This window comes from Herpailurus yagouaroundi, unplaced genomic scaffold (genome assembly GCF_014898765.1).
Source record: "Herpailurus yagouaroundi ecotype Mexico unplaced genomic scaffold, PumYag 140, whole genome shotgun sequence".
Lineage (NCBI taxonomy): Eukaryota > Metazoa > Chordata > Mammalia > Carnivora > Felidae > Herpailurus > Herpailurus yagouaroundi.
Window position 1 is genome coordinate 59450403 of NW_024412395.1, and position 16339 is coordinate 59466741.

The 16339-nt window shown below is 37.1% G+C and overlaps 1 protein-coding gene across 5 annotated transcripts in view; it reads right to left on the reverse strand.

The window, feature by feature from the left end:
- Positions 1 to 16339, reverse strand: part of CCDC141 (coiled-coil domain containing 141) — a 213211-nt gene that overhangs the window by 18560 nt on the left and 178312 nt on the right. For all 5 annotated transcript variants that reach the window (XM_040475527.1, XM_040475526.1, XM_040475528.1 and 2 more), the window contains 4 exons: positions 7649 to 7789; positions 6643 to 6837; positions 5095 to 5278; positions 2388 to 2500 (listed from right to left, as the gene is read on the reverse strand). In XM_040475527.1, coding sequence (XP_040331461.1) covers positions 2388 to 2500; positions 5095 to 5278; positions 6643 to 6837; positions 7649 to 7789 — 633 coding nt within the window. The remainder of the gene's footprint in view (positions 1 to 2387; positions 2501 to 5094; positions 5279 to 6642; positions 6838 to 7648; positions 7790 to 16339) is intronic.

A 16339-nucleotide genomic window follows, 5' to 3' on the forward strand; every position in this document is an offset into this window, starting at 1 on the left:
ATGTTTATGCTTTCATGCAAACATATGTAAACTGTTAGTAAGCATTCTTTGACAAGCTTTTGTTCAGGTTGTAACTGGTAAGAGCCTTGCTGATGCCCCTGTCTCTTGCCAGAGAGGCTCTTCCTCACTTTTATACCCACCCAAATCACATCTTTTTGAGCTATGTATTGAATGATTCTTCTTCTCTGTATCAATCCTTTGAGTTTTTACTACAAATGCCACAACTCTTTCTGGAGAACAAGCTTCAGGCAAAGAATAGTGTTAAATGTGTGGGACCCTAAGCTGAACAGAGTCATAGGGTTTCTTCAGGTGTAATGGAGTAAATGGTTTGGGGTACTAATGGTAGTTATATATGATGATCACAGTAGGAAAGAATGGGGGAATCAGAGAGGCAGGGACCCAGACCACGAAGGAACTGTGGAGGAGGCAGCATTTAGGTTTGGCTTTGAGAGATAGTATAATTTAGATAAGCAGAGAGAGAAGGTCATGTACAGGAAGGTTTAGGAGGAGAAAACTCAGAAATGTGGGGTAGCAGACCAGTGAGACAGGAGCCTACGATGAGTATAGAAGCACACTGATTTGGAAAGACAGCCTTGGAATACCGGAAGGCCTTGAGTTTAAACTTTACATAGTAAGCAATGAAGAATTTGTAGTCAAGTGTTTTGAGTGTAAAAATGACATTAGCATTAGGAAGGGTAATCCAGCTGGAGTGTATAATCAGGATGCTCCTGACTAGTGCAAAAGGGAATCCAAGTGATGGGTTGGGAAAAAGAAACAGAGGGTGCAATCCTGATTACAGGGGTGTAACAAGAATGGGAAATGAGGAAGTGAGGAGAGGGAGTGGGTAGAGCTTTCAGAAAGAACGGCCATGAAGGTGAAAGCAGAAAGGAATATCACTTTGAGAGAGTAAATTTTATTAAGTGGACCTCACTTGAAGAAGTACAACAGAAATGAGAGGGATGTTGTAGACAGTAAAGAGCAAAGAGTCAGGGGAAGTAGCAGTTTTCAAGCTGTGTCCTGGAAGTCAAGAGAAGAAACAGATCCTCGGAGGGTTGGATGGAGGTGGGGAGGAAATGATCATTGTTTAAAAAGATAATATAAGACCCATGGCACATTCATACATTATTGATGGCATTAAAATTCTAAAATATTTGTGGAATTTAATTTAACATATGTATATTAGGAACATTAACAATTTTGTACTCATTTACCCAAATCTGCCCTGGAGAGCTTATGTGTAGGTAACAATACAAGAGAAAAAAAAATCTTTTTGCAAGAAGATGTTCACTGCAGTGTTAATTAAATGGTAAAAAAAAAAAGAAAAAGAAAAAGAAAAAAGTTGAAAATCTGTTTCTTAAAGAAAAAAGATAATTTGATTGGTCACCCACTCAGTTAAAAGATAAGCAAACTATTCTGAATGGACTGAGTACTCAAATTTATGATGTGGAAATTCATACAGAAAAAAAAAAAGTTGCTAGAAATAGAATTCTGCTCTGAACTGCAAGAGCACCATTATGTCTCCATATCAACAATAATCACAATAACCATGGGTGTCTTCACATTCAATCCTCAGGGTTACTCTGTGATTATGATCCCCTATTTCCTCCATTTTATAGATCAAGAAACTGAGACTCAAAGAGATGAAGTAACTTGCCCCAAATCACAAATCCAGTTATTTGGAGAATTGGTATTCTGAAGCAGCTGTATTTTACTCTACGGCTTGTGCTCTTAATTACCTTGTCTTTCTCTACATCTTAAGTAACTAGTTCTTTCAGCCAGTTGTTAAAATAGTACTAATGAAGCTAGTTTTCATAAAATACAGACAAAACAATATATGCATTTCTCTCTCATAACTGGATTTTTGCCTAGGGATTAGACATCAACATATTTTCTATTTTTTATTCCATCAGCTTATTACTTCATGAAAGATGCTAATGATTAGTTCAGTACTTCCATGAAGCTAAATGTTCAATGAATCTAATACATGAAGATTTAGTTTTATTTTCTCCGGGGCCACAATTTGGAAGGAAAAAGAACCCTTACATTTATTATCTAGGAATGAAAGTATAAGGCTACTTAATACAGACTTTACTTTGATTTTAATGGCATACATTTATCCTTTAGGATGTGATCCATGAAAATGTAAATGAGACACCTTAATTGTGTTTAGCCCTCATTCCCAGCAATATTTTTCTCTGCAGTGATGGAAAAGAAACAGAATTAATTATCAGAAACACCCAGATAATTATGTTAGAAAGCTGTGAAACAAATGTGCACATTATGTCCCTTGAGAATTTCCATTAGAACATCTTTGGACCAGAAGACACTTATCAACACATTTTTATTTATATCACTTGAAAATACATACTCTGGGAAGAAGAAATTACCTTCAGCTTTTCTTCAAGCTCTGTGAGAGAGACGCATAATTCAGTGATAGATTCAAGAACCTCTTTGTGTTTTGCCACTATTTTCTCAGCATATTTCTGCCCTTCTTCAAAACCTGGTGAGGAGAAGGGACAAAAGACAAAAAACAAAACAAAACAAAACAAACAACTATTTTTTGAGGTCAAATCCTTAGCAGAAAACAAACAAACAAACAAACAAACAAACTCTGCTAGGGTGTTAATTCATTTCCCCAGTGTCTGGTGTAAAGGCTGGTAGATAGTAAGTGCTTAATAAATACTTGTTGAATAGATAAATAAATGAATGAAGGCATGAAAAACAGGTACCCTAGGAAAATGGTTACAAATCTGCTGTACCACGTCACTTTCATGTAGCCTAAACCATGTTGCTTTGTTAATATTCTTAAAGCTCCACTCTAATCCATTTTCTCCTGTTTTTGAACATTCAATCATTCTTTATTCATGGATTCAAAGCCCTCCATAATATAGTTTCAAGGTGCTTCTCCCAAATATATGCCACCCTAGTTCCCTCACACACTTAGTTCTGGTCAAACTGAACCAGCAACTCTCCCCCTGTGAATCCCCATAGCCAGAGTATTCTTTCCTATACCAAGAATATCCTTCCCCGACTCTCTGCTATCAAAACCCTATGTACTCTTCAAGATCTACTTCAAATAGCAATATCTCTGAAATGTTCTTAATCTTTGCCCACCTAGATTTTTTTTCTCTCTACCTGAATAACAATAAAAATAGCTACCATGTAGTGAGTGTTCATTGTTTGACTATGGCTAAACGTTGTAATTTATTTATTTATTTATTTATTTATTTATTTATTTACTTACTTATTCATTCATTCATTCATTCATTCATTCATTTACCATTTCAACCATTTTTAAGTGTGCAGTACAGTGGCACTGAATACATTCTCATTGTTGTGCAGCCATCACCGCTATCCGTCTCCACAACTTTTTCATCTTCCCAAACTGAAACTCTGTACCCATTAAAAAACAGCTTCCATTTCTCTCTGCCCCGAACTCCTGGTAACCACTACTCTACTTTCTATCTCTTAAATCCGACTACTCTGGGTCCCTGCTGTAAGTGGAATCATATAATATTTGTCTTTTTGTGTTTGGCTTCTTTCACTTAGCATTATGTCTTTAAGGCTCATCCCTGTTGTTAACAGGTTATGGCTAAGCACTTTATACGCATTAATGTAATTCTCCTTGGATTCTCTAGGTTCTATCGCATTTTACAAATGACGAAACTGAGACTCAAAGAGTCTCAGGTTACCCAGACAATCATTGCAGGAGCAGGGATTTGAAACCAGGATTACAGACTCCATGGCTTAGACTAAGCTGTATTTCACATTGTTATGAGCTGAACTGTGTCTCCTCCAGAATTCGTAAATTGAAGCCTCAACCTCCAGTATCTCAGAATGTTACCACATTTGGAGATAAGGTCTTTCAAGAGGTGATTAAGTAAAAATGAGGCCATTAGGATGGGCCCTAATCCAATTTGACTGGATCCCTCCCACAAAAGATGAGGGAGACACACCAATGCGAGCCTGTGCACAGGGGAATGCCTGTATGAAAAGGCAGCAAGAACTCAGCCGGCCACCAGGCAAGGAAAGAAGCCTCAGGCAACACCAATCCTGTCAGCACCTCAACCTTGTGATCTTGGACTTCCAGCCTCCAGAACTGTGAGGAAATGAATTTCTGTTGTTTCAGCTGCCCAGTCTATGGTATCTTGTGATGTTAACCCTAGCAAACCAATACTCACTTTTCATACCTTTCTTACTGCATTAACCATAACATGACTTCTAGGCCTAGGTTGTGGATTCTCAAATGAAGAAACTAAGTTTTATTTGTCTTTAAATCAATCACACCTCTTCATAGATAATAGGTACTCAAATTTTTTTTAGATAAGTTTATTTGCATTAAAATTCTGGGTCCAGTGATGTTTGGGTAGCCTGTAAGAGTTAAAATAATATTCCTAAAGCATCTTACTTGATGAAAATTTTCAAAATTGCATAGCTTTCATACTGAGCAGATGAAGATTCATGACATTCATTTATTTATACAAGGTATTTACTCAATGATTCATTTATTCACCAAATATTTGTGAAGTACTTAGTACATACCACAAAGCAGTAAACTAACAGGCAAAATCCCTTCTCTCATGGAGTTTACAGTCTGGTGTAAAAGCCAGGCAATAGACAAATAACTATACAATTTGTCAGTTGGTGATAAGGGCCAGGAATGCAGACAAAGCAGGATGCAGGATGATGAATAATGGGAGGGGGATTTAACTTGTCTTGGTCTTTGCGAGTAGTTAGTGTATTTGGAAACTGAATAGAATACAGTGGATAAAATACACTGGAATAAGTGGAGCATTGTTCTTGTTTTATTACCCTGGGGATGAGAGACAGGAATAGGGGAGAAAAGAACACAGAGAAGGAGGGTTTACACAAGACAGTGAAAATCCAAAGGCCTCCTCTCCTGCAGGCAGAAGTTACTTCCTATTTTCCCTCCTGCTTACTTTTATAGAGATGGGCTCTTATCTTGAGTCTCTTCCCCGAAGTAGTTGCTACAGTGAGGACCCTGAAGGCCTGCCATGCTCTGCTTTCTGCTGGATTAGGTGGCTATAGATTTGTTCAACGGCAAATTGCTGGATATTTTTAAAAAGACCTCACCATATAAGCGCTGGGCTAGGTCACTGATCTCCTGAATCCTTTCTTCTTGCTGAGGCACTGAGGGCATGATATACTTATTGAACTGCTGGTGGAGAATTTCCACAGCTTCCTTTGTCTTGCACTCTGTAGAGTATTTTCCAACTCTTACAACTGTGGCACTTGCGTCTTCATACCAAAAGTGACTCTAAATTAAAATGGGATAAAGTATAGATTAAGGAGACACCATCCTTCTAAAGTTCTTCATTTTGACCACTGAAGTATCAAATTTCAAATCCCTCAAACTTTATAATCACATTAGTTTGAACTTTCTAAGTTATAATAAAGAAAATATCAAAATATGATCATATGTTTTTGCACTAGGGTATTAGAGTCAGTTAAGAAAATAAAGGTATAGAAGTTCATTTGATTTTCCTGCCTTCTTAGATTTACCTATTCCTAAGAACATTATACACTTACAAGAACATGCAGTAAAAAAAAGTGTATAGCACTAAAAATAATTCAAATCTCAGCTAAAAGAAAAGAAAAAAGCCCAAACATACAAAATCTAGTCTAATTGACTGAAATAATTAACAATACATGGATAAAGTATTGCCTAACACTCTAATAAATAAATTCTCTTTTAAGAATGAGATCTAGTTTATCAATTAAGGAAGTATCATTTAAAGAATAGCATTTGACTTTTTTTTAATAGAAGATACTCATGTAATATTTTCAAAATACAGTGGAGAACTGAGACAGTTTCTCACAAAAAATACTAAATAACTGTGATGGAAGGAATGTGTCTGACCAAGGCCAGAGCAATTATGGTGAGCAAGAAATAGAAGCACATGACTCTGTTAAGAGCTGCCTTTAAATACGTGCCAGAGAGCTACAGCAAACCTATACATCAGATAGAGAAGAATGATCATCCTCATTCTCCTTAGCATGGTGTTACATCTAAACACTGCTGCATCAGTGGTAAAGAGAGACACATTTTGTCTCACAGAATAATGGGCTTCAAAGAACCTCAAGTGTGGAATTTCTTCAATATGAAGTGTGCAAATAATAATTTTAACTTGCCAAATTTTGTACAGTGTATGAGCACTCTACCATTTATCCTCTTGACAAAAGCAAAAATAACGCCAATAACAATCTTTTTACCTGAAAAATCCCAGTATCACATTTCTTTCTAAACATTTTCAAATTCTGTGAAATAAGTAAGTCATTTTGAGTATTTTAAAAAGCAGTGAACATAATTCCATGATGGTTAAACATCTTGAGTTGATGGGGTCATGTGGAAATGGGAAACTCTTATATGTTGCTGGTAAGAGAAAATTAGTAAAATGTTTCCAAAGAACATTTGGACAATACAATCAAAACCTTGTAACATTCATTCCCTTTGGTCTAGCAATTCTACTTTAAGAAATTATCCTAGGAAAATAATCATGAAAAGGAGGAGATGTATAGATTTCATGACAATAACATCTAAAGCAGCATTGTTTTAAAGTAGCAGAGTAATTTTATAAAACAACATTACATATGGATATCATTACAACAACAAGAAGATACCTCTTCTATCATTTCCTGGAGATGTTCAGTCAGGTCCAAATTCATCTTGTAATCTGTCACAACTTTTTCAAACTCATCCACATGTTTTTGCAAATCTTTCATGGTTTCCAAAAGGACATTCACTTTATTATTTGGATAATTTAAGAGAGAATAAGAAGTTTTATTCTCAACTTTTCCCATTTTCATTTTCAAAGCCTGTGCAAAAAAAAAAAAAAAACCACCCAGCTTTTAAAATAACACTCAATTTTTATTTATGAGGCTAGACAGTGATTATATAATAAGAGAAAAACTTGGAGAGATTTTTGCAGCTTTCTCCATTATATAATATTAAAATAATAATTATCACGAATGTATTTTGGAAAGAATGGGTTTTCTTCCACATATTTTATTGATCCAGTATTAATATCATATAGAAAATTCACTATGTACCAGGTTCTATTCCAGATTTTGAGAATGATACTATGATTAAAAAAGACAACGATCATAAAATAAAATATTTTATTGTCTTCAATAAGCTCACTGCTTATTGGGAATACCTGGGAAAGGTATTCAAATAATCTAGCCAGGGGTTCTAGGAGCAGTGGAGGAGGTTCCTGACATTGGCAGGTGCAAGAAAGGAAAAGGGGTGCACAAAAGGTGTAGACATGCATGTGTGTGCACGTGCGTGTGCACGTGTGTGTGTGTGTGTGTGTGTGTGTGTGTGTGTGTGCATGCGCTGTGGGGAAGAATGGAAGCAGAGAGGCTGGATAAGTTTGGTACAATCCATTCCAGAGCTGGCTCAAGAGATAAATTAACTTAAACAATTTACATGGGAACCCAATTGTCACAAAAGCAGAAAACTACCTTCTCAGTCCCAATGCTACAAAAAGGCCCAAAGGTTAAGCATCTAGAATTAAAATGCAAAATGTTTTGCAGTAACTGTAGTAGTTCATGCACATGCACACACACACACACACACACACACGCACGCACGCACACAAATGCACCACCCACACTTTCTCTTTACCTGTATTTTTTCAGCATACACATCAACTTGTTGAATTTGATATTTAAGAGCCTTCAGATTTCGAGCTTTTTCATTTTTCTTAGTGTAATTAAACTTCAAATTGTTGAATTTCTTTTTTATATCTTTGAATGACTCTTTGAGCTGTAGTTCAGTAAAAAGAAAGAGGTGATTTCCTTAAAATGAGGACACTAATATTGACTTGTAAAAAATAAAAAGTCTAAACACTTCAAGATATTGATAATCTTCAAAATGTATTCAGTGATTTTGCAATAGGAAACAAGTCTGGTATATGTGAAATTAAACATATCCCCAAAATATAAGTAAGCATAAATTGTTCTTTGTACTTCTTGATTTGTAATTTATAATTAGATTTATAAGTATAGAATATCCTTTGGCCTCCAAACATGACAATTGTTAACACACCATAGATTTTCAACAACTCAAATTTTCTTATTTGTATTGATTTGACAAGTGCCCCCATTCATTCTATTCTCAGTGCGCTAGCATTTGCCCCAGATCCTTTTACCTCCAGAGGCTCTTTTTTTTTTTTAATGTTTATTTGTTTATTTTTGAGAGAGAGCACAAGCAGGGGAGTGGCAGAGAGAGAGGGTGAGGCACAGAATCTGAAACAGACTCCAGGCTCTGAACTGTTAGCACAGAGCCTGGTGCGAGGCTTGAACTCCCCAACAGTGAGATCATGACCTGAGCCGAAGTCAGACACTTAACTGACTGAGACACCCAAGTGCCCCAAGGCACCCTTATGGCCATCAGGTATGAACTTATGAGGCTCCAACGAGCTGTTCCTGTTGAAGAGGTCAATGAAGAGTTGATATACAGACCACTGAGGACAATAGTGAGATGTAAGAGGAGACCCAATATGAGATTTAGTAGGAAAAGTACTTTATGTGTCCAAATCCAGTTTAAAAAAGTTATTTTTCATGAGCAGTTTCCAGAAGAGATTTCCTTATTAGGTATAGGCCACTAACTTCAGATGTCCTTCCCACCCAAAGTAAAGTGACAGTGTCACCACTGATGGCAATGCTAACCTGTGTATAAACCAAGCATAGGGCTATGAACTGAGACTAGGGCATGCATCATGACAGCCTGGAGAACACACAGGTCACCTTTACCAGTGACCAAAGTTCTAGCAGCCCATTCCATTAAACACACCACTTTCTGTGCCCTTCTCCATATTCAAGAAAGATAAACATATTGACAGGTTCTTTATATTATCAGCAAAGGGAAGTACAGAGAAAACATAAACCTTCTTAGATTATATGGATGCATTTAACAGCAAAAAATGAACAATGTCATGGTTGATAAATCTGAGCAATGATAAGAAAAGTCAGAAGCATATTAAAATTCTTTTCAATGGCAGCAAATAAATTATTTGGAAGGGAATAAGAGCTGTGTACATGCAGATTCTAGACTTGTAATGCATAAAAAAAATATATCTGCCCTAAAAAAATATTTCCTTTCTCAAAATGCTTACTTCAAATTCTGCATATTATAAAAACAGAACCTTGACTTTATCTTTACCATTTCTTGGAGACGATTATCTAGAAATGCCCTGGCAGACTTGCATGCATGGAAATTATTATGCTGATGCAATTTTTGCACCTGACACACCTATACCTAATCGGCGTTGTTTGTTTTATATGGTAAATGAAATTGTTGAAGATGAGTTTTAAGCTACCAATTAAGCCAAGCACAGAGACCATATTAAACATTGAAACTGATAAATCAGTAACATTCTGAAGAGGTGGAAAGAACTATAGTTCCAAAATTTGAAAACTATTTCTCTATTAGAATTCAGGAAAATATTTGAGAAGATCATATTTCTGTTGCTATACTTATGAAATAACCAATAAATATTTAACTTCTTTGACATTCAGTGTTTTAATCTGCACATGTTTGATTTTAGTGGGGGAAAAACAAATGGGATTAAAATACAAAGGGACTACATCCTGCATTATTCACATAGAGCTTTGGCAGGAACTTTTTCCCCCAAAGTCACAATCAGCAACTATCTGAGGATAGTTCTTGTATTAAAATACAGATTCTTGTATTAAAAAAGATGGTCTCAATAAAGAGTTATTATTTAATGGGTACAGAACTTCTATTTGAGATGATGAAAAAGTTCTGGAAATGGAGAGCGGTAATGGTAGTATAACAGTGTGAATATACTTAATATCATTAACCTGTACCCTTAAAATGGCTAAGGTAGTAAATTTTATGTTACGTGTATTTTACCACAATTTAAAACATAATTTTTATCTTTAATAAAAATAAACATAAGAAAAGAAGAAAGAACAGGGAAAATATATGTCCTGTCACTAACACGTATCCATTAGAAAATAAAATGTTATATTCTTTTTTTCTCGTATTGGAACATGATATATATTATACACTTCAGTCGAGAGAAAAGAAGAGGGGTTCTGTCATCAATCTGATAATCATTGGATTACATTGGCTTGTTTAAATGGGAAAGATCAACATCTATTTGAAAACTATGTGATGAATGGAGAAAGGCTGAGCCTTAGCACTGTAATTCTAAACCATGAAATTTTAAATCTACTTTGGATCAAAAAATTTAAGACTGGTAAATGATGAGCACAATTTTATTTCTGTTTCTTCAGAATGTATGCACTTCCACTGAAGATGATTTATAAGACCAAAGAATGCTCATGGCACTATGGGTATGTGAAAGGGACTCAGCTTCTTTCTGACACATGAGCTCCTTTGACAAAGTTGCTGGCACTTTTTCCTTTTGGTCCCACCAGAAATGCAGTTTAAATCTTGTACCTTTCCCAGATCAAATTTCAGACTATTGCAGATACAAGCGGAAGGCAACATGAACAAACTGCCTTTAGCAACTAGATTTTCAGAAAAATCTAATCGTGCCTAAATTTCTTACCTAAATGTTCCAACACGAAAACTTAACTTCCCATCTAATCCCCATATAACTTGTCATATTTTTAAAGAAACTGAGTGCCATGGTCGCTTGGCTATGGGATCATTGTTCCCGCAGCTGTTTCTAACTTTAGTTAGCTTGTCAACAATGGGGAATGGTGAAAATGGCCAAGACAACTGCTCAACAGGAGGACATAAGCAGGAAAGAACACCCAAAGCTGGACGGGAGAGTTTACCCTATTAGAAAATTTTTAATGTTGTTATAATCCACATTAACAACTTTTTCTAAAAGTCTTTAAAACACCAGGAGCATTTTCTTTTTCTAATGAATAATGTGATTTTCCAATCTATCTACTTGTTCAGCTCCTCCATATTTGTTATGGAATATGCAGACTAAGTTAATAGAGGTATAATTAGGAAAAAAAGTATTAAGACTTTGAAATTGTGGTTCTTTTGGGGGCACCTGGGTGGCTCAGTCGGTTAAGTGTCCGACTTCAGCTCAGGTCATGATCTCACGGCTTGTGGGTTCGAGCCCTGCATCCGGCTCTGTGCTGACAGTTCAGAGCCCGGAGCCTGCTTCAGATTCTGTGTCTCCCCCTCTCTCTGCCCCTCCCCCCACTTGCACTCTATCTCTCTGTGTGTGTGTGTGTGTGTGTGTGTGTGTGTGTTCTCTCTCTCTCTCTCTCTCTCTCTCTCTCTCTCAAATAAATGAACATTTAAAAAATTTTTTTAATTGTAGTTCTTTTGAAACTAGCAGAATGAACATCGTCACCAGATTTCCCAGGGAGCAGTAAGCCTCTCTCAGGGTTAGGAATGAACAAAGCTTCCTTGGGAAGAAGCAGAAGCAAAAGGGGCTGATGACAACCAGGCTGGCTTGCTATTCTTAGTCTTGACGAAGCTGGTCAAGGCTGCTTTGGCAGAAGAATGTATTATTGTGAGTCTGGAGCTGGCAAGGCCAATTTATGTGAGGGAAATGGGATATTTTAAAACTAAGGAAACACATTAAAGACAAAAGCCTTTCATTGGACCTATGGCACAGGTTTGGCCAGAATCAAAAATACAAAATCAACAGTCCATTTCTCTTAAGGTCCACTTCATGAGCTTCATTTCTTGCCCATCCTTTCGCTCATTTTAGAAAAAAGCTTTCTGGTGTTCATTTTGAGTAACAGAGGCTTCACAGTTATTATGGCCCAGGGATACTTGCATTTGAAATGAAAGGACCCAAAGTTTCATAATTCAACCTGAATGATTTGCTACAATTATTATGGGTAGAATATTAAGCCTAAGTCCTGGAGAGATTTGGGGACAAGGCTCCCTTGGCCTCCTTCTGCTTGGCAACTGCACCATTGCCTGCTGTGCTCAGGGCCAGGACTGTAGCAGCAGAAGTGGGGCAGCTTGGACAGAGAACATGGGTGCTCCATTTGACACTGGATGCGGCAGCATGTCTCAGTAATGGGTATTTTACAAACTCTGCAAATTCACTGTCTTCATAATATATTTGTTTTATTTTCTGGACATGAAAACTATGATTTTATTTTATTTTATTTTATTTTATTTTATTTTATTTTATTTTATTTTATTTATTTTGGGGGGGGCGCAAGTGAGCAAAGGGCAGAGAATGAGAGAGAAAGAGAGAGAAGCAACACTCATGTTCACCCAAAGTGGGGCTCAAGCTCACCCGATGAGGGACTTGAACCCACGAACTGCAAGATCATGACCTGAGCTGAAGTCAGATGCTTAACCGACCGAGCCACCCAGGCACCCAAAAACTATGATTTTAAACTTCAACTCTCTATATTCTTCAGGAAAAAGAGTCACTTTGCAGATGTTAAACACCAAACTTCTAACACATTTTATGCCTATGGGATGGGCATTTTCAGAACAAATTATAATCTTTCCTATTCTCTTATACATACCCTCTGAATGGACCCACAGTGTGGCCTAGTCACGACTCATTGTGACTTGAAGTCCCATGGGCTTTAATTCACTCTGGACTCCATGTTTCCTGAGGACTGTTGTAGTCTTGTGGTCCAGTACATAGTAGCCACATTGGTGATATGTGTTGAATGATGATAGTTTAGTTTTTTCTTAAAATCACTAGTGAGGGCTATCAATCTGGAATACCTATACTATACCACAATGCTGCCCCATTGCATGTTTTCCGCATCCATGCATTCTTTTTCTGCTTCTTGTCCTGCCAGTGGGTGACTCTCCATGGTCATTTTGTCAATCAATAGCAAAGTGCTATACAATGTCAGGAAGTCTGATTTTATTAGTTGGATACGTGTCTCTCCCTCGATTCTAATTTACTGCTTCTAATCTGCCTTCTATCCCTGTAACTCAGATGACCGACTCACCCAAATTGACATAAAAATGTGTGTAAGTGGAACATGAGACTCTGACATATGGAATATACTATGTGTGCACTAAGTCTTTTTCTGCTACCTTCCTGATGTTGCTGCAGTATAAAAATTTCTGGCTAAAAAAATAAAATTATATGAAAGCTTCTGTTTGCAAAACTTATTTTGGAAGAATGGACACCAACCCAATTCTGTCATTGCTATTTTTTTCAGCAAGGTAGTTGTTTGCGACCCATAAATAGACTCCAGTTACAAATTTCCATGAACATTATGTAAATGTAAAAGTAATTTTTTTGGTCAAGTTGCAGGTAGAAAACATGCTCAATATTAATGTATTACATTTCTAAATGAAGATATGTAAATGAATGAGTAACTAACAGTGTTCCGTCACATATTACCACAGAGAGTGTCTGTAAATGCCTTGTGTATTAATAGCTTATTTATGTTGCCAGGCAAGAAAATATATAGTGAAATTCAACATTCATGCATACAAATGTATCTTTGGGTAAAATGAATGAAAAAAAACTCCCCAAAATCTGGCAGTCTGAAGGCTGTGAAGGTAGATGTGGAGAAAATGAGATTTTACAATTTCCTATGTCTTACATAGTGTATAAAATTAGACAATGAGAATATTTTACCCAAAGATAATCAAGGCACAAAACCATGGTTCTTTATCTTTACAGAATATCATATCACATTTAAAAAAATCATATTTAGAACAGCCCACTTCATTTTGCCTTGAGGTACTGAGTCCTCTTCTGACGGCCTTTAATGCAGTTATAACCATGTAAGTTAGTTAGGGCATCATCAAAGGAACTGTGCTATTAGCATCAGCATATAAACAGCTTGTAACAGATATGTCGTAAAATAAGGCTAGAAGAAGAAAACACAGAAAAAGGATTCATGGAACATTAGACCATGCAGTAGTTGAATGGGCTAAAACAGGAACGAGTAATGAACTCTGAGATTAGCAAGTGACAGTGTGTCAGTGCCCAATAAATGCCAATGCCCAATAAATGAGCTTTTGGCCCAAAGCTGACTCCTTAACACAACATGAACAGAAACTCTGCAGTTTGGTAGCACACTGCTCAAGTGAAAATCTTACACACCTCAGTTTTCTCATCTTAAAAATGAAGATGTCAAAGTAGAGATCTTTCAAAATCTATTTCAACTCAGCATCTGTGAACTTCCAAGAAGCACTTTAAGCACATTAGAAGCAAAACAATGTGTTTTCCAATCAACTTAAAAAATCAAATGTAATGTTTGGTTTAGTTCCCTAGTGGGGTGTCTGACTTCATTTTTTTATACCAAAAAGTAGTGTAAACTATTGCTTTTAATTTTATATAATGTTTCAAGTACCTACACCAAATATTAATAACTATAATATAATAAAAATGTCTAGGGGCGCCTGGGTGGCACAGACAGTTGAGCGTCCGACTTCAGCTCAGGTCATGATCTTGTAGTTTTGACTTTGAGACCTACGTTGGGCTCTGCGCTGACAGCAGGGAACCTGGAGCCTGCTTCAGATTCTGTCTCTCTCTCTCTCTCTCTCTCTCTCTCTCTCTCTGCCCCTCCCCCATTTGTGCTCTTTCTCCCTCTCTCTCAAAAATAAATAAATAAAGCATTAAAAAAATTTCTAAGTGTATAAATATTTTCACCACTTGGAATTACCCTTCTGCACTTTGATCTTCACAATAAAACTAGAGCATACATACATTTATTTTACTAAACTGTACTGAAAATATTCCTTCTGCTTATTTTCCCATTAGGCTTATGGTTGGAAATTCCAGGATGTGGATGCTAAACTGTGACATGCCTACTACATTTCTATAAGAAGGAAAGAAGAAACAGATCAAAGATTTTCAAAGATCTTTTAAATGTGAAATTGTAACTTACATCAAAGATTAGTTGGATATGAAGTAGAAGCAAATGGGAAGACTAGTTCTCTTAATGTTTAAGATCATGTTAAAGTGTTACCTGATTCCTAAAGCAAACCCACATGTATCTGGTTGCTCATTCCTGTTACGGTACAGACAATCCTGGGGTGTCCCTACTGTGACTACAAGGTACATTTGTCATCTTGGCTAGCTGGCTCCCAGCAGAGGCACATCACGAGGCAGCCTGTAAATAGAACCACTGTGGGAAGGGCCTGAACAGGGGGACCGAGCTCCATAAATGCCACAGCACTTCAGGAAGATGGAAACAGCCATAGGGAGCTAGGAATAAGACTTAGCCTCCTCCACTTGTGGCTTCAGTCAGTCTAGAGCTGAACATCCCTGCAGGGAGAGAGATTTTTGGCAAAACAAAAGTTTACCAAAGAAGAAGAGGAAGGAGGAGGAGGAAGAGGAGGGGAAAGGGGCAGGGGACAGGGTGGGGGAGAAGGAGGAGGACGATGGGAAGAAAGAAGATAACTTTGGAGAAAATGTATAAATTGAGGCTAACAGAATGTTAGAGAAGCTTTACCGCTTCCTTTTCCTGTACCTACTTTTGTAATGGACTTGTGACTAATGGACTCAGAAACATTTTACTTTAAATGGAGATAAGTCTGGAATTATATAGTACCTTGTCTTCTGCTGTCAGTTCTCAGTCAAAAATCAGGACCCCTTGGCACAAAAACAGACACTCAGATCAATGGAACAGAATAGAGAACCCAGAAATGGACCCACAAACATACGGCCAACTAATCTTTGACAAAGCAGGAAAGAATATCCAATGGAATAAACACAGTCTCTTCAGCAAGTGGTGGTGGGAAAACTGGACAGCAACATGCAGAAGAATGAACCTGGACCACCTTCTTACACCATACACAAAAATAAACTCAAAATGGGTGAAAGACCTAAATGTAAGACAGGAAGCCATCAAAATCCTCAAGGAGAAAGCAGACAAAAACCTCTTTGATCTTGGCTGCAGCAACTTCTTACTCAACACCATCTCTGGAGGCAAGGGAAACAAAAGCAAAAATGAACTATTGGGACCTCATCAAAATACAAAGCTTCTGCACAGTGAAGGAAACAATCAGCAAAACTAAAAGGCAACTGACAGAATAGGAGAGGATATTTGCAAATGACATATCAGACAAAGGGTTAGTATCCAAAATCTATAAAGAGCTTCTCAAACTCAACACCGAAAAAACAAATCATCCAATGAAGAAATGGGCAAAAGACATGAACAGACACTACTCCAAAGAAGACATCGAGAAGCCAACCGACACATGAAAAAATGCTCAACATCACTCATTATCAGGGAAATACAAATCAAAACCACAATGAGATACCACCTCACACTGTCAGAATGGCTAACATTAACAATTCAGGCAACAACAGATGTTGGCGATGATGTGGAGAAAGAGGACCTCTTTTGTACTGCTGGTGGTAATGCAAGCTGGTGCAGACACTCTGGAAAACAGTATGGAGGTTCC